We start from the raw sequence: 27,688 nt of genomic DNA on the forward strand, positions 1-27,688 counted from the left end.
TATTGCTCTGTGTAACTGTATTTTTTTTTATAATTCTAGTTATTCTTTCTCTATTTCCTCTTCATTTAAGGTTTCTGACTACTGATCATTTTCTATGAAATTTTATGTGTGGGTGTGTGTTTGTGCATATTCCTACATATAAGCTTAGCAATTTTATTTGCTTTTTAAATTACTCTTTCATGTGGGTATGGGACAAATATTTTTAAATCACAAAATTCAATAGCAAAGGCTCTGGAATTTAAGAAAGCCGATTCACACACTCTTTTTAATCATGACTCTTTTTAAAATTACCTTTCCTTGTGAGTATTCTTTACATTACAATTCAACAGATAGAGTGCCTATTATATTTAAAAGATACTACAGAAAACTTTAGGTGACCAAAATACCTTGTATTTATAATGCTTTGCAGTTTCCAAAACACTTTGAATATGCATTTTCTTATTTGACATTACCAAAAACTCAGAAAAGTAGATAATTAAGGTAGATTTATCGTTTTATATGAAGAAATTGAGATCTTGAAAGACTGTGACTTACCCAGGGTCATGTAGCTAGTGAGTGACAGCTTAAGCATGAACCAAAGCATAAGCTTGAAGTTCAGGGCTCTTTTTAATTCTCCCACACCACCTCTATGCAGTGACTAAGCATGCGTTAATTTATGCACAGGCCTGACCACAGTGGGGGTATGTTTTAATTTATTCACTTAATATTATCTTCATCGTTTATTTTAAGTACTTAAAGGACAGGAATAGGATCCATCCATTAAATGAGATCAAAACAGTGTCTTTTGGGTCCATAAGAATACCCAGAAAGTGCTTTTCAATTGACAGTGATGTGTATTAAAACGCTTGGGTATATGAGAGTGGTTATGACTTGTCTTTTCCTGTTTTATTGGAGGGTCTATTGCATGTGACTGTTGAAAATAGTGGTGGGCTGGTATTAGGGACTATGCTTACTATAATCAGCGTTAAAGATCAATACATTAAGGATCATTACTTAACATGCACCATTAAATTGATTTTTTACTTCCGGTATTATGGATTGTCTCTGCAACATCTTCCCCTTTTTTACCCATAACCTCTAGAAGGTTTGGTCCCAGAAAGAACAGAACTGTATCTTTATTTTCTCATCACATTGTCTCTTGAATAGATAGTACTTTTCATTGCTTGCTTTCTGATTTGGCTTTGAGTCACTGCTGTGATTCTAGCTGTTAAAACAGTCTTTCAAGTTAGCAATTAGTATTCTGGTTAAGTAAAAATTGTTGTGAGGCTGCCATTCTTACCAGTGTAGCTAAGGTAGTTTTACTAAATCAGTTATTAAGAGTCATGTTGTCAGATGCATATGACAATTGCATTTCACAAAACTTCCCTAAATATTGATACTTGAGATTTACTGGCAATTAAATCTAAAATTTTATACTCATAATTCTGAGGTTCGAGAAACCAATAATCTGTAAAGTTCAAAAAAGCCACATTTATGCTGCTTAATATTTTAAAAGAAAAAAACTGGTTTAGTCTCTTTACTATTTTTTTGCCTTACCTGATTAAATTTTGCTGTTGTGTTAATTAATAAATTCAAAGGCGATGTTCTAATTAGTTTCTGTCATAACTGGGAACCACAGCAAGTTAGAGTACTTTGGAAAAGCATGATAATCTAAACACCTGCTCACAAGTAGGTATCACTTCTTTGCCTGGCTCTATTCCAGTCTCACTAACTGTGTCTAAACTTGTGAACCTCTTACCATCTGGGTACTTCCATTTCCCTCTAAATTAACAACAACAACAAAAAAGTCTTACCCGTGTTCTACCTGATGCAGAAGAGTTTTGAAAGATAATGGAAAGTCATTTAAGTGCTTATCACCAATATATGCTATTTACTAGTTAAAATTTATAACTATTTAAAAATCTTTGGCTTTAAAATATACTATTTTAAAATAGTAATTTGCTATTTAGAAACCATTGACTTTTTTAGTGTTCTTCATCGCTTGGTCTTAGAACTTTTATTTTTAGAATAGAGTGTATTTAAAGACCAGTTTTACTGTTGGATTTTACAGGCATGGCATGAGGCCAATCTATAGAGTATGCAGGTTAGTGGAGCCCTAGAACTGGCTCTCCACGAAGTCCAGGCTATCCATGTTCATTTCTGCTGAGTGGAGATTTGTTCAAAGTTGACTGTTTTCTCCCTTCTGTATGATCTGATTCCAATCCGCATTTGTCTTTTATAGCTAGAGACAGTCGGATGGCAGCTTAACCTTCAGATGGCTCACTCTGCTCAAGCAAAACTAAAATCTCCTCAAGCTGTGTTACAGCTAGGAGTGAGCAATGAAGATTCAAAGGTAAGAAATGGTATTCCAGTGAAATGATGTATTTTGTTTACTTGATCTTGTTTACTTGATCTTTGTTTACTTGATATTGTTTACTGTTAACAGGGTCTTTGCTCTTTGGATTGAAAACTTAAACATAATTCAATTAAAATTAAACAAGGATTAACAAGTTGACATATCTTTATTTGTGACAGGTTTTATGTCAGATTTACATATCACTTTGTTATTTATTTGAAGAAATAGCTTGTCTTTTCAAGGTGCCTTTCTTGCAAGAACATTTCATTATGTTGTCTTAAATTTTGCAGTGGAAACAATTGGAAGTAGCCATATAAAATTATGATTTTATGTTTTACATATTTGTGGCTATTCCTTGGTGTTTTGTGTTTTAACTTGTATTCATATGGTAGAGGGAATCTTGTTGTCCAGCCAGTGCTTGGAATATGAAGATGACCTGAGTTGTGTTTATGGGTGTGTAGTATGTGTGTTCCTGTGTTTAAATCCCAGCTCTTGCAAAATAGAATTTTGGATAAGTTTTATACTGCATGGTGATTTCTCCTTTAATATTAATTTCAGAAAATCTGAACATGTTATCAAAGATTGAAGAGTTGTTATGAAATAGTTTTTCTTACTGTAGGATATATTGAAATAAATATTTCAGATACCAATGAGAGATATTTATTATATTTTTTAATTGTAATTATCTTTTTAAGATAGAGAAGAGGGAGTGACCTTTTTTCCCCATAAATAAATGAGACTTGGTCTCCTTTCAAGACAAATAAAATAGACGTGAGAATGAGGTAAGAAGATCTGAGGAAGGAGAGATTACTATGATTGGATATAATCAGAGAATAATGGAAGAAATGTTATTATTTATAGTGGGCAGTAAAGGATGGGGATATTATTAGTTCTTTGTTAGCACTTTTACTGTTTATTATATCATGCACATTTTTTTTTTTGATTCCAAGATTTTCTCTTTCTTTTTTTTTTTTATTTTTTGTTTATTGCAGTAACATTGGTTTATAACATTGTATAAATTTCAGGTGTACATCATTATACTTCTGTTTCTGCATAGATTACATCATGTTCACCACCAAAATACTAATTACAACCCATCACCACACACATGTGCCGAATGATCCCTTTTGCCCTCCTCCCTCCCTCCTTCCCCTCTGGTAACCACCAATCCAATCTCTGTCTCTATGTGTTTGTTTATTGTTGTTATTATCTACTACTTAATGAAGGAAATCATACGATATTTGACCTTCTCCCTCTGACTTATGTCACTTTGCATAATACCCTCAATGTCCATCCATGTTGTCACAAATGGCTGGATTTCATCGTTTCTTATGGCTGAGTAGTATTCCATTCTGTATATATACCACATCTTCTTTATCCATTCGTCCCTTGATGGGCACTTAGGTTTCATGCACGTTTCTGTCTTTCTTAAGAACTGGGACCAGTGCCTAGCCCAGGTTACATGTCACCAAAATTTTAGGCAATTGTGTTGGGTCTTATTATATATAATGTATTAATTTGTTACAGTATTTCAAAAGTATCATTTCATTTCACACATTTTCACCAGAAAATAATATAAACTTAGTGATTAAAAGTCTAACTGACTGGGGGGCCAGCTCGGTTGCATAGCGGTTAAGTTCGCCCACCCTGCTTAGCGACCTGGGGTTCACAGGCCTGGATCCCAGGTGGGGACCCTAGGCACCACTCATCAAGCCATGCTGTGGTGGCATCCCACCTACAAGATAGAGGAAGATTGCCACAGATGTTAGCTCAGGGCTAATCTTCCTTAAGCAAAAAGAGGAAGATGGGCAACAGATGTTAACTCAGGGCCAATCTTCCTCACCAAAAAAAGTCAAACTGACTGGTGTATTGTATATGCTCTGCATTTTAGTAGCAGTGTAACCTTGGGTGAGTTACTTAATCTTTATGACTGTCCGTTTTTTCATCTGTAAAATGGGGATAATATTATCTATCTCACAGGGTTTTTATGAAGATTAAATATGTAGTGTATGTAAAGTGCTTAGTCCAATGCCTACTATTATGGTAAATGCTCAGTAAGTGCTGGCTGCTACCATCTCCATCATCATCATCAATGAAACTTTTTGGGCTAGTGAATAAATAAATCTCTTTGTTTTAAACCAAAGCTGTCACTAAATTTATTTCCTGGTGAAATTAACCTTTTCTTTTCCTTTTCCTTGCATTCTTCCTCCCTTTCATTTCTTGATCATATTTTTCATATTTATGCTTATTGGGGATTGGAGAGGAAAAGGACAGCCTGGAAGGTCCTTTTTTTCCTCCTATGAACTAAGGAAGGCATTCCTTTAGGTTTAGGATAATAATCTGGAACTCACTGGTATAGACTGGGACTATTCCATGAGTTAAAATACACATGTACGTATGTACATACATACATTCTCCAAGTAGCTAGATACCTTCTGTGTTGTATTTCTCGTGGCCACCATATGTTAAGTCTGAGTAGTTGAATGCAATTTATAGGTTGGAAGGGTGGTGTTTTGACCATATAATGGGTATACTTTAAGCGTCATGACTTTGGCAATGCTTGACTTTGGGATGTTGAGTCCTCACAGCTCCTTTATTATGTCTTCAAAATATGTCTACATGTCTGTTATATTTTTAGGCAGTAGGAATAGATGAGTAATGCTTTTAGTAAAAGAATCATGTTTTTAATTCATATTATTCAGGAAATCTATACAGATGTGAGATCCAACTCATTTGAGATATAGTCTTGAGTATATTTATATTTTTCTTTGTGTTGCTATTTTGAAGTTTTGAATGAACATTTGGTTGGTACCCTTATAACTTACAGACCTAGAGAACCATGTTTGGTAAGAAACAGATACTTGGGAAGAAGAGCAGCAGCACACACATGCAAAGGATATTTTCATTTTGTATGTAGACTTCAGTGAACCTTTTTGTCTGTGTTGCCCATCTCCCCTAGAGCGTTGTGTGGATTTGGTCCCTATTTCTTATATCTCCTAAACAATAGACGTGCTGTGGAGTGTATAACCACCGTCAACTTGGACAGAAACATGCTATCTCCAAGTGATGTGGTGTGCCCTAGCTGTAAAGAAACAGTTAACTACCACACCTCTGTTTCCCTCAGTGAACTACTGCCTGGCACTTTTACTTTTTCTTTGGTTTACATTCTCCCTGTTTTTATGACCTGGTATTCTGTTCTTTGTATGTTTATTACATCTGGTTCTTTGATGTTAATTTTTGTGTAACTCTTGTTATTAAGGACCACACACTACTTTTCCCCCAACATTTGCTCTTTTCTGAAATGAGAATTTGGGAATTCTTGACAGGTTGGGGTATTAGGTAAAAGGAACAGAAGCATGGAGCATTTTAAAAACGAACATTGTTAAAGGAAGGGAGAGGTTTTTTGTTTTTTGGGTTTTTTTGAGTAAGATTGGCCCTGAGGTAGCATCTGTTGCCAGTCTTCCTCCTTTTTTCTTTTTTTCTCTCCAAAACCCCAGTAGATAGTTGTATGTCGTAGTTTTACATGCTTCTAGTTGCTGTATGTGGGACGCTGCCTCAGCATGGCTTGATGAGCAGTGCCTAGGTCTGCACCCAGGATCCAAACCAGAAAACCCCAGGCTGCATAAGCGGAGCACGTGAACTTAACCGCTATGCCACCGGGCCCCAGGGAGAGTTTTTATTAAAAGGAAGATTAGGGGCTGGCCCTGTGGCATAGCGGTTAAGTGCGCGCGCTCTGCTGCTGGCGGCCGGGGTTCGGATCCTGGGCGTGCACCGACGCACCGCTTGTCAAGCCATGCTGTGGTGGCGTCCCATATAAAGTGGAGGAAGATGGGCACAGATGTTAGCCCAGGGCAAGTCTTCCTCAGCAAAAGAGGAGGATTGGCATGGATGTTAGCTCAGAGCTGATCTTCCTAACCAGAAAAAAAAAAAAAGGCAAAGATTAAAAGTTATCGCTGGTTAGTTTATAATGCAAAGTACTATGAAGTACAAAGTTGTCATACTTATGAAATTCGCATTTGTTTAAAACTGGAAGCATTAGGTAAAATTCTTTTAAGTGTATATTTTACAGGGTAGTTATCCTGAAAATATACATATATTAAAATAATTCTGAGAGGATTAGAGTCAGTGCAAATTGTGATAGAATGTTTTGATGGTATTTACTTTTGAGCTACAGAGCTGAAAACTTCAGTGGACTTCACTGAAGAGTATGGTTTCTAAGAATCTCTTTTTTCTCATTCACTTCCAACACACACATGAAAAGTGTAGTCTGCAGTGAAGTTTTAATTGCTATCATGTTAGATAACATTGTTGTACTGGTCTCCTTTCTCTTAGAACATTTCTGTCTCAAGGCTTTCCTGTTTTGCTACTAATTTTATCATGAAAACTGGGTGATTGTAGCTTTTCCTACAGTATTTTGATATACATCCTAGTTGTTTTCAGTTAATTGTCTTAGTGTTTGTCTACTGCATTTAGCAAAGTAAGATTATGTTCCTGTTCCACAGATGCTGCAAAATGAGTTTTCTGAGGTGGTTTTTTTGTTTTTTTTTTTGGTTTATTTCATTAGGGGGCAGTAGAGCTCTTTGCTTACCTAACCTCTGGCATTCACAGTGTTATTTGAAATAACATTCAAAATAATTTGTGAAGTCAGTAGTTGTGGGAAATGCTAAATGTTTACATTTCTAATCTGTATATAACAATAGAGTTCTCTTGTTTCCATCAACAAAATTAATGCCTGTTAATCAGATATGTACAGAACAAATAAATGAAATCATCATGGTTTCAGTGTTTGTTCTTTTGCCAAAATGAAATTTATTAAAAAATGAAATTTATTAAAAAATCTTCTACACTATTGATTTTTTTGTTACATTCTGTCACTGGTATTAATTTCTTTATGAGAAAAGAGAATAAAATAATCTGCAAGATAGTTGAATGGTTCTATTAGGTTATAGTGTAACTAGTTTCAGGCTAATCATGGACAGTTGAAATTTCCTTATTTATAGAGAATAGCAATTTTATATGTAACAAATGTTGGTAATTTTGAATGACATCAATACTTTAACTTTGAATATTCTAAAAACACTTAAATATTTAAATTTTGGTATTAATCTTGCCTTATTGCATTTTCTTCAGTAAATTTGCTGTTCAAAACAATCATATTTTGTAAATATAGTTATTCTAAATTTTTTTTGTACATCTTTTAAGAAAGAATCCTAGCGTTTCAATTTTTTTCTTCTTCTTTTGAAACAACGGGGGTAAAGTCACCTTGACAAGAGAATTTTCATTTATCTTAATGTTAGATTGGATTATGCTCAGGTTACAGAACGTACTTTATGCCTGGGAAATTATGATTTCTAGTGAACTTAGGACTTTTAATAATAGTTTTGAGTTAGAGATCTTCATTCTTATTTCCAAAATGTATGACAAATTCTATCTAAAATGAGAAAAAGGGGGAAAAAACCCTTTTTTTTAGTGCTTACTTTGTGCTAGACATGGTATTACCTCTTTTAATATTTAAAACATTTCTTACAGGTATGAATTATTATTGTTATCCTTATTTTATAGATAGATGGAGAAATGGAAGCACATAAAGGTTAAATTATTTTCCTAGGTTATACACGAATAAACAGGAGAGCTAGGATTTGAAACCAGACAATTTTATTTCAGAGTCCTATGCTATATTCATCACTAGGATACTGTATCATTGTGCTTATTTAATCATTTAGCAGTTTATCCTGTAATATATGTATATGTTTCAGGGTGTTGAAAGCTGTTCTAAAATGCAATGACTGTTTTATTGTTGTTGTTCTTCTTCATAAAATTATAGTTGTAAGGATTCTAAATTTCATTTTCCTTTTATTTGATTAAGTTTAAACAATTTTTTACATTAAGTCAATGAGAGACACTAATATACGCCTTTATGTAGTAAGTAAAGTTGTATGTTTTGATGTTATCATCTCAGTTCAATAGAAGCTGCATTTATTAACACACTTTATTGTAAGGGCTATCTGACACCATTGATGTTGATGTCTTATGAACAAAGAAATAGGCCAAATCATTAAAAAGAAAGCACATCCTGAGATCTCTTTATGACAGATTTCTCAGTAAGAGAAAAATATGTATGCTGTTCAAATCATGAACTCTTCTATTTGAAATTTAATATTTTGATCTCCTTAAAGGTGATGTTTATGTTGACTGATTTTGAAGTACCTTCAGATTTTTCTGAGCTACTGTCATGAGCAGGTCTTTGAGTTTTATGAAATGTTGTATTTTTATTAATCTAATCTGTATAGTGAATATATTTCAACATATTCCCTTAATAATTTAAATTTATTTTTCTCCATTACAATAGCTGTACATTTTTATAATGGCCATTTTGAAAAATATGGAAAAAAACATTCATTAAAGCTAAGTATAATTCCAGTACCCACAACACTGATATGTTTTGCTAAATGACCTTCCAGTTGTTTTGTTCTATGCATCTATTAACTTATAAGTGATTTTTAAAAAATAGTGATGTTTATATTTGGCCTAGGAAAAAGAACTGAAGTTTTATTATTACTGTTCAATACTAGATATGGTTATAAGAAGATAATATCATTCATCAATCAGAATTTTTTTTCCTTTTTGGTAATAGTAGTTATTCCTTTTTCTGCACTATGCTATCTTGTGATCTGAAGGGACATTCTGTAAAGTCTTGGGCTTTTTACTCGCTGATTTTGATCAGAAATTTTATAAAATGAGCTTTGTCTCCAGCAGTTCTGGATCAAGATGCTAACTTGCATTTGTGTCATTTGGGATGGTTATTAAGCGTTCAGAAAATTTTTAAGGCAAGTCAGTCATTTTTCTTCTCAGATGAAATGATTGATGAATACTGATTGTCTTTCTTTTAAAAAAATGTGGTTCTTATTATCTAAGTTGTATATGTTTACTATAGAAAACTTGAAAATTATAGAGATATGGAATGAAGAACTTCAATTTACCACCAAGATGCAGCCAGTTTATTTGATCTCTTTTATTTCAGTGTTGATTTTATGCATACGCTCTTTTGAGAGTCTAATCATATAACTTCTCTGGTTTTATATTCTGCTTTTTTCACGTAACTCTTTTCCATATTACTTCAAACTCATCGCTAATAGGTTTTAAATGACTGCATCATATTTTGGCTATGGCGTACTATGATATCTTACCAATTCCTGTATTGTCAAATAATGGGCTTGTCTTCAGTATTTTCCTATTATATTGTGATAAACGTCTTTGTGAATATATACATAGTAGGTGCTCAGTAAACATTTACTGAATAGATGAATGAATGAGTGAATAGATCCTCCTTGATATTTAGGGTTATTCCCCAGGAGTATAATTACTGGGTGAAAGGGTGTAAACCAAAAAAAAAAGGTCTTGCTATAGTTTGTTAAATGGCTTTCCATAATCATGTTGGGAACACACATGAAACTCAAAGGTTGTATTCAAAGGATTTAAGAGCTTCTGGAGAAAGACGTAAAATTACTATCTCAGAAATAGGTTCTTTGATAACTAGTTATTTAAGTTAGATAATTTTAGGAGGCCAGTGAAAAGTCCAGGTATTTTTGTTAAATCATAGAGCCCTCTCTTTTATAATTTCTTTATTCCATTAGTGTACAAATTAAACAAACTTTTGTTATATGTGTTTTATTATAGAACAATTATATATAATTAAATAGATTATATAATTACAGAAGCAATCTGATCAAATACTCTAGCAGTTAAAAAAAATAGAAACAGCCCTTATTTGTTAGATAATTGCCCAGATATTTTGAAAACAAAGCCTAGTTCTTTGGAATCAAATTTATTTAAATATTCCTAAGGCTTTGTGGCTCTAGTTTTCTGATTCTTAAATTTTTTTTGTATCCTTTTATGTTGTGATCAATTTATCAATGATAGTATCCTTCAAGATGTTGTTTTCTAGATAAGAGCAATGTAAAAATGTCTTTCCTCGATGTAGTGTATTTTTTTAGTTTTGTCGTAAATATGACTTTCTAAAAGATCTTATGTGTTCAAGTATAATGAAGTATTTAAAACATACGTGTATAGTTCCTTGATATCATAAAGTGAACCCCCTTGTGTGTGTGCGAGTGTGTGTGTAAGCTTTTCTCTGTATTTCAGGCTGCCTAACAGAAAGTCTGCATTTATCCATGATAAGACTTTATAAGCTAACAAAAATATTGTTTTAAACACTATTTATCTTTGATGAGGAAAAACAAACAATATTAATACACAATTAGAGTGTAATATAATTTAGTATTCATGTAACCAAAATGATAAAAGAGTCTTGGAGGAGAAAATCCTTTAAAAATACTCCAGAAAGTTCATGCATTTCAGAATTAAAAAATAATCTTTTTGCTAAAATTCTTTTAAAACTTTGTGTAATTCTAAAGTAGGGAAACAAATAATATCACCTTCACTTGTCTTCCTAGCTTCTGAACCTTGTTAACTTTTGAAATCCAGAGCAATGATAGTGGTAGAATTCCTTAAACATAATAGAATATATTTAGAAGTACCTTTAAATTTTGTTTGATGTATTTTTATGGGCTAGAAATGACAATAATGTCAGTGACTGGTTTAAATATTTTGAAATAAAAGTGTTAACAGTGAAATAAACATCAGAACAAATAAAATGCTATTAAGTTCGATAAATAAGAATAACTTTTAAAATAGCTTGAATGCAATTCAAGAAATATTTATTAAACATTTACTATGCACAAGGTACTAAGCAAGCTATTAGTGATCTAGACAGGTTTTATTTTTTATCATGGAGCTTATGGTCTAGCAGGAAATACATATGTTAAGCCAGTAAATATCAGTTTAGTGACTATTACAAGAGAGGAAATACATGGAACTATGGAAACTGACAGCAAGGAATTAAGAGTGTGATAAGTGGGGGAGTTTCAGGCGGAGGAAAGAGCACATGAAAAAAGTTCGAGGCTCACCTTTTGAACATATTGAGTGTGAGGTAGCTGAGATACCCAGGTGGAGATTGTTTGGTTGGCAGTCTGAGGCTTGGGAGAAGTTATAGACTAGAAATTGAGATTTGGAAATGATTGAAGTTTAGATTATAATTTTAGTCATGAGAATGGGAGAGATCAATCACTTAGGGAGAGAGTCTAGAACCTTAATGAATGCCTACATTTAAAAGGCAAGTAAAGTTGGAGGATTATGACAGTGATTGGGAAGGAGCAGCCAGAGACCAAAGGAAGAGAGCATTTCTTGGAGGACAAATTATGTCACACGCTGCTAAGAGGTAAAAGAGAAAAAAAAGATACTAGTTTAACTCTCATAGCTATGAATTAGGTACTAATGTTTTTCCTAGTTTGTAGATCAAGAAGTTGAGGCTCAGTGGTTATCTTTCCCTAATTGGATGCTAGAAAATGATAGAGCCAATATTTGAACCCATGTCCATCTGACTCAATAGCCTCAACTTATTATAATCACCATATAGTGGTAAAAAGTGAATTTAGTTACATGGAGGTCATCGGTGATCACCTGTGGGCTGGAGAAAGAGATGTTGTAAGATGAGGGGGAATATTGAATGCTATTGAGAGGTCAGGAAAGAAAACAGACATGTGACTGTTGGATTTGATAGATGGACTTCTGTGATGACCTTGACAATTGTAATCTCAATTACAATTGAGAGGAAGAAGAAACCTGATTGAACTAAACTTGGGAAAGAATATGAGGGGAGAAAGTGAAAGCAACCATATAGGTAACTCTTTCAAGAAGCAGAGAAATAGGATAGTCGATGTAGCGTAATGTGGATTCAGTGACTGGAGATAGAGGAGTTGTGTATGCTGATGCCACAGATCCACTGAGAGAGAAACCGATGCTGCAGGGAAGAGAGGGATATAAGCTCCTTGAGAAGTGAGAAGATAACGAGGTCCAAAGCACAAATGCAAGGGTTGAACTTTGATGGGAAGTGGGAACATATCATTTGTTGTAATAGGAAAGAAGGAAGAGTATGAGTTAGGTGGATAGTTTTGGTGCTGGGAAGGGAAAGTTGTGTCTGATTGCTTTTGTTTTCTCAATGCAGTCATTAGATGGGGGAGTGGGTAGGTGTAGGAGGTTTGATAACAGAGGAGAAAGTATTAAATAGTTATTTTGAATATTGGGAAAATGAACCAATTAAGTATTTTAGGATATTTCAGTGTCACTAAACAGTGTTGATTGCCTGTTGAGATTTGTGACCATGAATTTGAAAGGAGAGCTGTTAGAAGGCTGTATATTTTTCTTGTTTTTTTTTTGGTGGGAGGAGAGGCAGATTAGCCCTGAGCTAACATCTGTTGCCAATCCTCCTCTTTTTGCTGAGGAAGATTGGCCCTGGGCTAACATCTGTGCCCATCTTCCTCTACTTTATATGTGGGATGCCTGCCACAGCATGGCTTGATAAGCAGTGTGTAGGTCTGCATCTGGAATTTGAACCCGCGAACCCCGGGCTGCTGAAGCACAGTGGGTGAACCCAACCACTACACCACCGGGCCAGCCCCACATTTTTCTTTTTTTTTTTGTAATTCTTGATTCTTTTTTTTTTTTTTTTTGGTGAGGAAGATTGGCCCTGAGCTAACATCTGTTGCCAAAGTTCTTCTTCTTCTTCTTTTTTTTTTTTTTTTTTTTTTTATGTAGGATGCTGCCACAGCATGGCTTGATGAGCAGTGTGTAGGTCCACACCTGGATCCTAACCCACAAACCCCAGGCCACTGAAGCAGAGTGTGTGAACTTAACCACTATGCCACTGGGCTGGCCCTACCTTTTCTTTCATTCATTTTTAGTTGTTCTGGTGCAGATGTGGAGTAGATGGATAGTTGCATTTAATCAAGGTGTCTTCTTTGCCAGGTGTATCAGATGAAGGGAGAAAGGGACAGAGGATTGGCTGTGTACACATGGGAGTGACTGACTATGGATTTTAGATCCATAGGGTCAGGTGGAAAGTGAGGATATGGTGTGTGTTGAGGGTTGGGGTATGATGGAGAGTGAGAAACTGGAGATAGTACGGGAACTCTAGCCATAGCCTCCCTCGAGTAGTGTGTGGTACAGAGGAGCCTCGTATAGACACATTAGTTCCAGGATCACTCAGGGATTTTTTTTATTTGAATCTTCAGTCCCCTGTGGCTGGATCAGGTGTATAGCATATCCTTTAAGATGGAGAAGTGGATACAGGTAAAACCTGATACTTGGTCTAGTCTGAACTTTTACATCAACTTGGAAACTGAAGTGGTCTAAGTTATATGAATTTTTGCTCCATATCCTAGGAATTCTCAATGTGTAGCCAGTGGCTACTCTTTGATCTATTGCTTCCTTGGTTGATGATATACCCTGGATCTGCTAGAAAATACTGGAGTAGTTCATAATAAACCCTCTATACCAATGGTACTATAGCCAGAAATCAGTTAAAATGTGAACGTTTTATGTCTCAGTTGAGTTGATTAGTTTTTGAACATCATTGGTGATTTTCTGAATTGCTTTTCTGAATCTAGTATTCTGATTTTGGGATAGTATTATAAATTTTCGATTCAAGACAAAATAAAGATGGCTAGATTAAGTTTTCTCATGAGTAAATTGCGTTGTTGAATATTGAATTCAGTCTTAATAATTTTGGCAAAAAAGGAGTTGGCAAACACTTTTCTTTCCTGGCCTAGTTTAAATGAGATTTTAAGCATGTTTGGTGTTACGTACCATATGAATGCTTAAATATGTATTTAATGGATTATGCAAATTATGTTTTATTCAGATTTATTTATTTCCTTTATATGAGAATTATTTAGAGGGAATTAACTTATCTGAAGAGGAGGAATCATTTTTACTGTATAATATAGTTCTCGGGACAAATTATTGGGCATGATTGGCTGTATTTATGGTATTAGGAAAAGTGAAGATTTTTCTAGTAAGTTCACATATAAAATCTTTTCTTTTTTTTGAGCTTTTCAACTGTCTTTAGTACTTACGATCCAAAATTATGTAATTTGGGGTAAAATTATGTAAATTTTTGGTAAAAATTATGTAAAATTATGTTCTAAAAAAGTCTCACCCCTATATATAAAGTGCTTTGAGGGTTAATTAGTTCCTCAAATGTTGCATCACCTGACCTCTTATTTGGAAATGTGGGCATTCCAAGATGCCTAATGATTATGAGTCAGGTTTGGCTATTTTCTGTTTGTATTTAGCATCAGCCCAGCATCATCACTTCCATGTTTTCAGTCTGTATCTGGATGATGTGTTTGAGGGTCTGAAGGCAGCTGTTCTTTTAGCGCACAAAAAAGTCAATTTCAGTCACCTTATCGTATAATGGAAAATGATATCCCTAGACAGTGGGACATATCATAACTAGGGCCATAGATGAACAAAGGGGTAGAAATAGGATTGGTGAAGCAGTGTTATTCTTATCTTACCACTTATCCCACCCCTTGCTACTAGTAAAAACGAGAGACAGACAGAATTAATATAATCTAATTTTTACAAACCTTGATAACTTTTTGTTTCAGAAAAATTTTGATTCCTAAGTCTAATTAATGAAGTAACAGCATATACGATTTTTAAAACTTCATATTTTAAGTTTTTAAAAATTGTTTTGTTGGTATTATTTGGAGTTTATATAAAATTTACTTATAGTCAATAACTGTGCTGTTATGGCATCAGTAAAACTCTCTCTCTATTTTTTGTTGTTATTGTTGTGGTTAGTTAACCAAAAGGTAGCTGACAAATTACATATACTGAGTGAAGGTAAAATGCAATAATAAGTGAATGTGTAGAAAGAAATTCTTGTTAATAAATTTCACTTTTAAAGAATTTTGTTTTTATCTTTTTTTATTCTTTTGTACTTTTCTAAATTTACACAAGAAATTTACATTATAGAAAAATCAGAAAATATAAGAAAATAAAATTCTCCTATAATCCTACGTAAAGATAATAACTTTGAATGACTTATTTAATTAGTATATAGCTTTCCAAATCTATCCGTTATAAACTAGTTTTTTCCCGAGAGAGCATTACATTGTAAAACATCTTTCATTATCAGTAAATGAACTTCTTCTCAACAACATTTTAAATGGCTGCAGAGTATTCTGTTTTGTTTGTATATTCCGTCTTCTTTCTTTTTTTGGTAAAAATGGTTTATTTTTCTAGTAATCTTTCAGTAATATATTTGCTTTTAAAGCCATATTTAAACCATTTGATAGATACTAACATATTGCCCAGCTAAAGTGAGGGAAGTAGGTCTTAGAAATGCTATCCATGTGTTAGAGAGAATTCTAGTAACTGCTACAGTATTGAATTTATATTGCAAGGTTAACTGTCTTTTCCAGGAATTAACATATTTGGACATATAGTTTGAAATGTCTTTTAAAATTGTGTGTTTATTAATTTATGAGGTTCTCAAATGGAAAGAATTTGCTCCCTCCTTTCCTCTCGTCCTCCCTCTCTTTCTCTTTCCCCTTCCTCCTTTTTTCTATATAATGGAGCAGAAATGCAGCTTCTTTCAGAGATAACCCATTTTATCTCAAGAATTTCCAACCTGTTCATCTTACAAGGGTAATTTTATCCAAACTTAAAATGCTACCACTTCCGTGGTAAGGGCAATATAATAAATACTCCAAAATAACCCTTTTTTAATTCTTAGCAGTAAAACAAATCACATTATCCAGATCCAACTTTATCTATGGAATGAGCAAAGGCTTATGAAGTTTTTCAGCAAAAAGAGATCTTAGATGGATTTGGCAATGGATTCTTAAATATGACACCACAAGCACAGAACAACAAAAGAAAATAGATAAATTGTACTTCATCATAATTAAAAACTTTTGTGCATCAAAGGACTTTATGAAGAAAATGAAAAGGTAGCTTAAAGAATGGGAGAAAAGATTTGCAAATCATGTAACTGATAAGGGATTTGTATCTAGAATGTGTAAAGAACTCTTACAACTCAACAACAAAACGCTCAAAAATGCGCAAAGGACTTGGATACGCATTTCTGCAAAGAAGATATACAAATGACCAAGAAGCATGTGAAAAGATACTCAACATCATTAGTCATTAGGGAAATGCAAGTCAAAACCACAATGAAATACCACTTCACATCCATTAGGGTGGCTATAATTTAAAGAAAAAAAAAAGTGTTGGTGAGGATATGGATAAATTAGTACCTGCGTACATTGTTGGTGGGAGTGTAAAATGGTTCAACCACTGTGGGAATAGTTTGGCGAGTTTCTCAGAAGTTCAAACATAGCATTATCATATGACCCTGCAATTCCACTCCTCGACATATACTCAGAAGAACTGAAAACAAAGACTCAAACAAGTACATGTACGTACATGTTTATAGCAGTACTAATCACAATAGCTAAAAGGTAGAAACAACTCAAATGTCCATCAGTGGATGACTGGATAAACAAGTTGTGGCTTATACATACAATGAAATATTATTGAGCCATAAAAAGGAATGAAGTACTGATACATGGTATAATGTGGATGAACCTCAGAAACATTTTGCTTATTAAAAAAAGCCAGACAGAAAGGTCACATGTTGTATCATTCCATATATATAAAATGTCCAGATTAGGCAAAACCATAGAAATCGCAAGCAGATTAGCAGTTGCCAAGGCCTTGGGGGAGAGAAGAATGAGGAGTGACAGCTTAAAGGTTATGAGTTTCTTTTTGGGGTGATGAAAATGTTCTGGAATTAGATAGTGGTGATGGTTGCACAACATTATGAATGTACTGGAAGCCACTGAATTGTAAACTTTAAAATGATTAAAATAGTAAATTTTAGAGAGAGTTTAGGAGACAATTGGGGACACCGATGTTAGGAATATTTCAACCTGCTAAGATTACTGATGAGAAAACTCAGGCCCAATGAGGTTAAATGATTTGTCAGTTGATTATTGGCATAGCCAGTGAGACCCTAATCTGACATAATGGAAGGAACATTGGATTTAAAGTGATTTTAAATTCTTAGGCCGTGGGAAGAATCTGAATCTTCTGTGGCAAATTTCCTAATTTGAAAATGTGGCTAGTAATACTGCCTCCTAGGATTATTGATGGAATTAAATGAGGTAATGTCTGTGAAATGCCTGTTATAATGACTCACATGGTAAGCACTTAATGTTAATTGAATTTGAATTTGCAGTGCTATAGTTTAACATTGTGTTGGGAACATAAGTTACTCTGGAAGATATTTTTAGGATATATTATCTTGGGATAGTGGAGTACTGACTTGGTTACTTGTACAATAGTTTGCACTTTAAAAAAAAATTGTTCAGTGTTACAATATTCTACTTTGTAACTAGGCTATTAGAATTGAGTTTGAATTGTCTGTAGCATCATTTTTTAACAAATCACTGTTCCTTTTCTCTTAATTAGTAGAAATGATTCCCAAATGAATATAGATTCAGGATACAAAATCAACATACAAAAATCAGTTGCATTTCTATACACTAACAACGAAGTAGCAGAAAGAGAAATTAAGAATACCATCCCATTTACAATTGCAACAAAAAGAATAAAATACCTAGGAATAAACTTAACCAAAGAGGTGAAAGATCTGTACACCAGAAACTATAAAACATTGCTGAAAGAAATTGAAGAAGACACAAAGAAATGGAAAGATATTCCGTGCTCTTGGATTGGAAGAATTAACATAGTTAAGATGTCCATACTTCCTAAAGCAATCTATAGATTCAATGCAATCCCTATCAAAGTTGCAACAACATTTTTCACAGAAATAGAACAAAGAATCCTAAAATTTATATGGAACAACAAAAGACCCCGAATAGCTAATGGAATCCCGAGAAAAAAGAACAAAGCTAGAGGTATCACACTCCCTGGTTTAAACGAATATGGTAAAGTTGCAGGATACAAAATCAACATACCAAGTGAATATAGAGGAAGAATACCACTCCCTTAATTACTAACATTGTGTCCTAGGCTACTTGAACTCCCTGTGGGTTTTTTTGTTTTTTTTTTTTCACCCTCAGTGACCTTTCATAGAGTATATGATCTGAAAGAACAAATCCACAAGGGTAGTATGGCAATGTGCCAATTATAAATGTAATTTTCTATTATATTAAACCATCTTTGCTTTTATATCACCATTCTCAATTATAATACTTTGTATTTACTTAGCAGCTTTCAGCTACAGGACTCAAAACTTTGCAAATATTGAGCAACCTCGAAGCCCTTTGAGGCAGGCATACTGTAATCATCCTTTTTTTGTTAAGAGAGGAGGAGGATTTTGTTATTTACTTGTTAGTGCTATAATAAGACAAGAAATAGTTTAATAAAAACATGTTCCAGTTATAGGATGTTTTTTTTTTAAAAATGAGAAACCGGAAGTTCTTCTACCTCACGTAAATGATGCTCACATTGTCGTCCGCTTTTTAATTCGGGTATTTTCTCTACTTTTCAACTGATTGTAATGTATATTGACTTCTTTTGATTCTAAAGTACAGGAAAATATGAAAATTGTGAGCATGTACCTAAAGTAGTTTGATTGATTTAAATTTATTAAGCCCTTTTGCTATAGACAGGTGAGTAGAATACTTTATAGATTTCTTAGATTTGGGAGTATTGTGTATTCAGTTATACAAAAGTTACATAATAGTCACCTCCTTTGGTATTTTAGTTGGCATGGTAATGACTCTTTAGTAATAAGACTGCTGTCACGTAATAGGGTATTTATGCTTCTCTTTGATGGTACACATGCCCTTTATGAATAAAGTACTACTTAATCCTATATATTTTGGCAGTCTTTTTCTTGGAGATGGAGAGATATTATATAGGTTAAGATACAGAACAAATTTAAAAATACAATTTAAAATGGGACCTGATTAATAGTAACTCCTAAAAAAAGATAAACATTTCTCATAAGGAAATTTTGTTTATGTTAAGAAGTAAATCCATAAGTTGCCTTGGGTCAGTTAATATGGGTCAGGTCCCATGTGGAGGCTGAGATACCCCATTTCTCTTCTGTAAGTGCTGCTGCCTTCTCTTTCTGAATTCTAGTCAGCCTGGGTGGGGGGAGCTGATCAAAGTTGAGTGTCTTTATAGCTGCAGTGCACAAACAGTAATCTCTACACCAGATTCTACCACATTCAAACAATCAAGAAGATAGTGATGATAATAGATAACACTTATTGACCACTTAATATGTGCCAGGTATTATTTAATGTGCTTTTATGCTTTGTCTCATAGGACCCTTGAAATTAATAAACAAGTCACTTTTTTTTATTGGCCCAGAAGCACTGAAAATTAGGTACAATGTAATAAAGTAGCCTCATTGCTTTCATAGTGATTACTTTGCCGCCTGTCTTTAGTGAGGTCCATGGCTAGTCCTGGAAACCCTATTCTCACAATCTTTATGGTTTTATCTTGCTCTTAAACATTTTGTTTTGATAGCCATGAAGCTCTCCTGAAGGTAGGTGATTTATTTCCATTTGCCAAGTGAGAGGAGTGAGAGAATGACCTTGATAAAATATTGGATTGAGAATTGTTCCTGTTCTTTTGTTGGGGGGCTGTCTGGGTGATGAAGTACTTATAGTACTAGACAATCAGAATTTCCACTAGTAAAATAGAGTCTGTGCTGGATTGTTCTAGAGCATAGCTACTCAACTGAAGTGTAAGTAGGTAACAGGTCAGCTGAGATACTGATTGACCTCTTAAGCCCTTGGGACATCCAGGCAGGTTTTGGGGGAACTGGAGTCCCCAGCCAGTCACCCAACCTCAAGCTGGGTGTTGTTGGTTAACCACAGTCTAGGGTACAAACATCATCATTTTCTGTCAGTGCCAGGATGTGAGTTAGGCTTAGGAAACATAATTTCCCTCAGAAATTGAAAGAAGTAGAAATTGTAAAATATTTTACCTTTTTTTTAAACCTAATTCTCTCGTATTGTTTAATTGCTGGTGGGATATTGAATTTAGAGCTTAAAATTTGTGCTTGGGAGCATATTGTTAGTGATCTCAAAAGCTAACAGTAGAGACTTGCATAAAAGTATAAACATTTCCTGACCAGGGTGTGTCTACCAGTCGATTACGTGGATTGACAGAGGGCAAACTTGACCTGTTTTCTGAGAGTGCTTTTCATCTCCAATATTCTTTTGGGGGAAGTTTGGTTTACTAGTAGTTTAGGTAATTTTTGAAGCTCTGGTATAAAAATTCTTTCAGATACCTGGTTAAGACTTAGTTTATACTTGATTAACATACATTATAGCAAGTTGGCCCAAATCTTCATTCACAGGCCACCTTTATTAGTCCCTCATCGTTTTCCCTATGTGGGAAAATCCTCATTTCTGCCAGCTTCTCCCACAAAACTTATTTTTCTTTTTGCACATTAGTGTTAAAAACAGTGATGACCTTTTTCTTTTCTTTTTTTTTTTCTTATACATACAGTGGAATCTCATCTTATGGGGAGATGAGTTTTAGGGTCTAACAGTGCAGAAGGTGATGATCTCATAGAGATAAGACTGTTGTTGGGAGGGAGAGGGAATCCCTTGGGAAAGTACCACATTGGATACCAGCATAACATTTCTAAATAAGTTCATTTCAGCCATATTATTTTTCTTCAGCAGTTTGTTGGAACAGTTTGTAATTTCTTTAGTCTGACATTTAGAGTACATGTATGTCTGTTAACACTAGAATCACCTTCAGCACACATGAGACTTTGGCACTCATTGACTGAGGAAACAGCAGATTCACATTTTCCATCTCACACTCACTCCAGGACTTACACTCATTCAGGGAAATTGCGGACTTAATTGCCTGCGTTATTTAATTATTCTATCTCTGTTTGCAAAGTGTATAGTTGAATTCATATAAGTAAAGCATAGTTAATAAATTAAATGTCACTCTACTGTATTAACTGATAACTTCTGTTGTTTGTGCTTTGTCCCTCTTATGTTTTACTTATTTATGCCTTCAGAATCTTCAGACTCTCATATCTTAGAATTTAAAAGTACTGCTGTGTTCATTAAGAAAGTCTCCTGCCTATTACCAATTCTTCTACTGATTTATAGGATTAGAGCCTGTCAGAGGGAGAAAATGTTCTTAAATAAAAACTCATTGGTATTCTGTGTTTGTTAGATAAATGTATTCTTGTAAAAACCTTACAGATAAACCTTCTGTGCATCCTAGTGAAAAAAGGAGGGGATAAGATAATGCAGGTGGTAGGTGCTAACTCTTTTTAAATTGACAGGGAGAAATGTGAGTATATTGACCTGGTTAGTGCCAATTTGAAGAATTCTAATTCTAAAATGATTCTGTTTTCCTTCAAATATATTGAGCTGGATTCTGTTGCTACCAGCCAAGTTATTTTAATTGGATTTAGACTCATATATGACTGTCTCCCATGGTTTCCACTCTTGTAGGCTCTTCTTATACAGTAAGAGTTTGCCTTGATTTATATTAGCAGCATTAATCCCCTATTAGTTTTTCTTCATTTCAGGCTGTTAAAACATATATTCATTATTATAAGAATTATTATAAAAGTCAGTTAACATAAATTAAAGACCTAAAATTTTTTAGAACACCTGTAACATTTAATTTATTATATTTTAAAAGGTCTGGCTGAAGATTGCTATTCGTGGTTTTTGTTTTTGTTTTTTTCCACATTAATATTGTGAAGAGGGCTTAGACTTTGTTACTAAATAATAGCTGTATGTTCTGGGACGACGCATTTCACCTCTCTGATCTTAGTGCTTTCATGTACAAAATAAAGGAGTTGAGTTAAGTGATTTCTACCATCTAGCTCAAAAATAATTCTGTTACATTTTAGCAGATATTAGCGAATAAGGTGAAGGACTTTGACAGTGGCATTGGTACTCAGTAAAAACAACACAGGCTTTGGAATCACAGTGTTTGCCACTTAGGAAGTAGCTGAAGAATCTCGAGCAGGTTACTTATCTGATTGAGGCTTGAATTCCGATCTGAATATTTGGACAGTAATAGCTACCTCACAAGGTTTTTCTGAGAATTAAATATAATAGGAAATGTAAAAGTGTCTATTACAGTACAGTTTAGTTCATTGATATCTTCATTCCTTAAAGAGGTCTTTCTGGGTTAGGGCAGGAGAATTGAAATGCCCAGCTCTTTATAAGGCCATTATTGAGTTTTGCCAAAAGTGGAACTAGCTGTAAATGTAGAAAGCATAAAGAAGATAATTCTTTCCCTCTTTTTTTTAATAGTCTCTGTAATATCTTTAGGATAAATTACTATTTGACAGCAATTGGAAGAAAATATTCAAGGGAAGATTAGGTCTGTTAAAAGACCTTATTGAATTTTGTTCTTTGGTGCTAGTGAACTTCTTAAGCATTTGAACTTAAATCAGAAAAGAATACTAAGTAAACATTCAGGCAAAAAGCTGGATCCAATTCTATTACTTTTTGAATGACTTTGGGCTAGTCACTCAACTGTGTATCTTTGGCGATAATACCAATTTTAGGGGTATTATACTAAAATATATGTAATATTTTGAATATGTAAAGAAAACTTATTATATTTAGAAATATAAAATCAAAGAATAAATACTGTCAGAACATTTTGGAGGAAATGGCTCATTCAAACACAAATAGTAAAAGCCTATGAATTTGTCATCGTTTTCTGGTAGTACCTTAATGGTAGGAAATCTTAATGCAGTGGGCTGTCTTTTGAATTTGTGGCTATTCTCTTGTTTTTATAGTTGGTATCTTTTTAAACTACTGGATATTTAATTATAATCTGATTTGCGTGTAGCCTTGAACTGAGTATATTGAGTAATTGTACAGTACTTTATATCTACTGATTTGTTAAATACATTCTTGGTGGATTAGGCATAGTAGTGGTGTTTGAACTTGGGGTTCAGTTTGTTAGTTTCTGTTAGGATTGCAAAATTTTAACTTTTATCACTGGGGTTGGGGTTAAAATTTTGGGATCCTCATGGTGGCTGTTCGAACCAAGAGGAAAAAATTAATAAAGCTCTACAATAAAAAAAAATGACTAAAAAAAAAAAAAAAAACCTCCCTACACAGCTCACCCAGAAAACACTCTTCAAATGCAGGAGTCTGAGGGAAAAAAACTGTTAGAATAAGCACCATTTTTCTTTCTGCACTCATTTGAAGACAAACTATAGGCATCACTACGGATTAAAAGTGTATTGAAGGAAAAATCAAATTGAAAACATTGTAAAAAAAAATGACTATATGTAAAGCTGTATACTTAATAAAAAGCCTACACCTTTGCTTACAACAAATGGGAGAATATAACTTTGAGTGTTTGATTAATGTGAAACTTTAGCAAGAGTTATGAATATAACTCCTCAATTTTAAAATAAAAAAGATAATTAAAGAAATTAGAAATGTAAAAATCACCAGATAAGAGTATTAATTATTATGGGAAAAGTGTATATAAAATAGAAATTAGGGAGATTATAAGTGTCCTAATTTCACATTTGTGATGAAGATATGAAAAATAAAGTGTCTTCAGACCAGAGAAAAGTTATTTTCTATGAGTACATCTATTTGCAAAAAACAGCCATTGACTTGATTCTTAAATATTTAGACTAAATCCTATAGAAATTTCATCTGAAATAGTTTTAGCAGCATGCAGTATCAATAATTGTAATATAAAATCAGCATGATGTTTGGATCTTCTAAAACTGGTTCATGAAATTTGTTTAGTGCAATTTTATCCAAATATGTAAGTGACCTTGAGAATTTTCTTTTAACAATACTAGTCACAGTGGTGTCCTGTGAAAGAAGTTTCAGTAAACTGAAGCTAATTTAAAATTACTTAAGATCATCACTTGGTCAAAAGACATTGTTTTACATAACATTTCCCTCAGTTGAAAATAATATAAGCAAAGAAGTAGATTTAAAAACGTATTATTGGGGGCCGGCCCCGTGGCTTAGCGGTTAAGTGCGTGCGCTCCACTGCTGGCGGCCCGGGTTCGGATCCTGGGCGCGCACCGACGCACCGCTTCTCCGGCCACCCTGCCGCCGCGTCCCACATACAGCAACTAGAAGGATGTGCAGCTATGACATACAACTATCTACTGGGGCTTTGGGGGGAAAAATAAATAAATAAAATTTTAAAAAGTCAGCTGAGAAACATTTAAAAAAAAAAAAAAAAACATTATTGGGCCGGCTCCGTGGCTTAGCGGTTAAGTGCATGCGTTCCGCTACTGGCGGCCCAGGTTCGAATCCCAGGCGTGCACTGACGCACCGCTTCTCTGGCCATGCTCAGGCCGCGTCCCACTTACAGCAACTAGAAGGATGTGCAACTATGGCATAGAACTATCTACTACGGCTTTGGGGGAAAAAAAAAAAGGAAGAGGATTGGCAATAGATGTTAGCTCAGAGCTGGTCTTCCTCAGCAAAAAGAGGATGATTAGCACGGATGTTAGCTCAGGGCTGGTCTTCTCACAAAAAAATAAATAAATAAATAAAACTGTTTAAAAAAAAAAACATATTATTGATGAGTCTGTTTCCATTAAAGCCAGGAAAGTAAAATTATAACAAATTCTGTTGTTGACATAAATAAAATATTTAAACTTAAAATGTTGTGAGTTTCATGGGCTGGCCCCATGGCTTAGTGGTTAAGTGTGCACGCTCCACTGCTGGTGGCCCGGGTTCGGATCCCAGGCGCGCACCGACGTACCACTTGTCCGGCCATGCTAAGGCCACGTCCCACATACAGCAACTAGAAGGATGTGCAATTATGACATACAACTATCTACTGGGGCTTTGGGGAGAAAAAGGGAAAAAAAAAAAAAAGGAGGAGGATTGGCAATAGATGTTAGCTCAGGGCCCGTCTTCCTCAGCAAAAAAAGAGGAGGATTGGCATGGATGTTAGCTCAGGGCTGATCTTCCTCACAAAAAAAAAAAAATGTTGCGAGTTTCAAACTTTCAATTAATGTTCTGGAAAAATATTAACCATTAAAATATACAGTAAAACATCTGAATAGGGTTACACATTTTTCCTTTTGCCTCAGGTTCCAGGCACTGATAAGAACTTTACAGTAGTATACTTCCATTTCTTCCCTCCTGGCCTTTTGCTGTTGTTATCATACATTTTTCTTACAGATGTTGTAAACCTCACACTATATTATTATTTTTGTTTAAACAGATAATTATTTTTTAAAGAGATTTCATTAAAGTCCCAAGTCAATTGGGTTAAGATATGGAGATTATCTGGGTGGGCCTGACCCAATCAGGCATGCTCTTTAAAAGCAGAAAGTTTTCTCTGGCTGCTAGCAGAAGAGGAAATCAGAAAGATTCAAAATGTGCACAGGATTCCACAAGTTGCTGGTTTGAAGATGGAGAAATTGGTGAGAAAGAATGAGGGCACTCCCTAGAAGCAGAGAAGGGCGGCTGGTAGACAGCAAGGAAATGGAGATCACAGACCATCAGCTGCACGAACTGGATTCTGCCACCAACCAGAATGAGCCTGGAAGCAAACTCTTCCCCAGATCCTCCAGATAAGAGCCCAGCCTGACTGACACCTGATGACATCCTTGTGAGACCCAAAGCAGAGGGGCCAGCTAGTAATTGGATCTCATTTTAAGCCACTAAGTTTATGATAATTAATTATGCAGCAATTAAAAACTGCTGATATACCTTATAAGACCTTTTGTCAGTCTGAACATTTCTGAGGCTCTGTGTCAGATCTTTGTGAATCTTAGTGTAGCTTCGTACAGTTCCCGTTCTGGATTTGAAATGGAAGCCATTTCATTATTTGAGAATCAGTTTGTCATCTGGAGGTTCTTGTTACTTCACATAGTTTTATTTTTTAACCCAGAAAGTCCTTGGTTCTTTAGAGTTAACAGGTCATTCTTTAGCTCACCTCTTTTCTCTCATATGTTGTCAAATGCAGCGAGAAGAAGAGCCCAGGGGCACTTTCAGTCATTGAGTTCATGAGGAACATTTCCTCTTTTCAATTTTTCTTCCAACAACAGTGTTTCCAAAATAAGACAAGGATCCCCTTTCCTGCAGCTTCCAAACACATTTTCTTACTTTGTTTTAAACCCTCACCAACAACCCCTCTGGGCCTTTTAGGCTTCCACTAACACTATCCTCAATGCCCTTTAGGCTTTAAATAATTGTCTCCACCTGGTTCCAATGCCAATGGCAGCTAAATTCCAAGAGCTAGCATCCTAAGATAGAAATACGTGGCATTTTTATGTCCTAGCCTCAGGAGTCACATAGCATAGTTTTTGCTGTCCACAGTTGGTTGAAAGAGTCATAAGGTCTGCCAGGTTCAAGAGGGAGGGATATTGACCCCATCTCTCTATGGGAGAGGTGTTCAAGTCATATTATAAGAGGACATATGGGATAAAAGATATTGTATCTATATTTGGAGAATTAAATCTGCCACAGATCTCAAATTTTAGCTTGTATTTTAAAATTGCATTTTGTCTGATTTGTAACGTTCTTTCAAAATATAACGCTACTAACCCTGGAGCCCATTTCGCAACTATAGATTCGTAGGGTAATTTAAAGTTTTCTTTATAATAGTGTTATAGTGTATCTAGTACTAACATCAGCCAACTGGTACATTCCTAATTTAATTAAAGTTATTAGGTGCTGATTCAAGCAGAATTTTTTCTTTCTTGATGAGTTTACACTTTTAAAGAAAAGTATTCTCTTAACTGAATGAATCTGTAACTCTCTTTTATGCTTTGAGTTACAGATTTCAAAAACTGTGTAGCAGTAGAATATGAAGTGGACAAATAGGAGTTATGATGTATGATTTTTCAGCATTTGTTTTATAGTGGTGCCTTTTTTTTTTTAAGAGAAAGTTCTAATGGAAGCTGGGTAGTATAGCATATTATTATCTTGTGCTATATATGTCTCTTATCACATGGGTCAAGCTGATATGAGCTGAGGTACAGTACCCAAGCCTTTAGAGAGGTAGAGTCTTGGCTCTCTTAGCTTTGTTCTTTCCCTGGCAGAAAGGGACTAGGTCTTGTGCTTTCAGCTGTAGTGGGGCTAAGAGGGAATTCTACTCAAATGTTTCTCATCACAGTAAAATTTCACGTAGAACTTCTGAAGAGCAACTAGATAAATGATGGAGGAATAATATCTTACAGGATTTTTCAATTGCTCTTGAACACACATCTCAATAAACTATTGTTGAAAGTGAAAGGTGCCTCTGATAAGAGACAGTGACAGTTCATTTCATAATATAGTACCTGCTAGATTTTACTGAATGATTAAACGAATGCAGGGAATCTTTTTTCCCTCTTTAGTCTTAAACAGGCTGACTGAAAACATCAGTGTTGCTTTGATTACATGAATCGAATAAAATCTCAGCAGTGCATATCATTAAAAAAAGATAGTTCTATTCCAAAGTGCTTATGAACCTGGA

General features: G+C 34.5%; 1 protein-coding gene across 3 annotated transcripts in view; it reads left to right on the top strand.

The window, feature by feature from the left end:
* COMMD10 (COMM domain containing 10) overlaps positions 1 to 27,688 on the top strand; it is a 164,527-nt gene that overhangs the window by 25,714 nt on the left and 111,125 nt on the right. For all 3 annotated transcript variants that reach the window (XM_058538908.1, XM_058538925.1, XM_058538917.1), the window contains one exon: positions 2,222 to 2,332. In XM_058538908.1, the coding sequence (XP_058394891.1) occupies positions 2,222 to 2,332 (111 nt within the window). The remainder of the gene's footprint in view (positions 1 to 2,221; positions 2,333 to 27,688) is intronic.

Source organism: Diceros bicornis, chromosome 1, assembly GCF_020826845.1.
Source record: "Diceros bicornis minor isolate mBicDic1 chromosome 1, mDicBic1.mat.cur, whole genome shotgun sequence".
NCBI classification, from domain to species: Eukaryota; Metazoa; Chordata; class Mammalia; order Perissodactyla; family Rhinocerotidae; genus Diceros; species Diceros bicornis.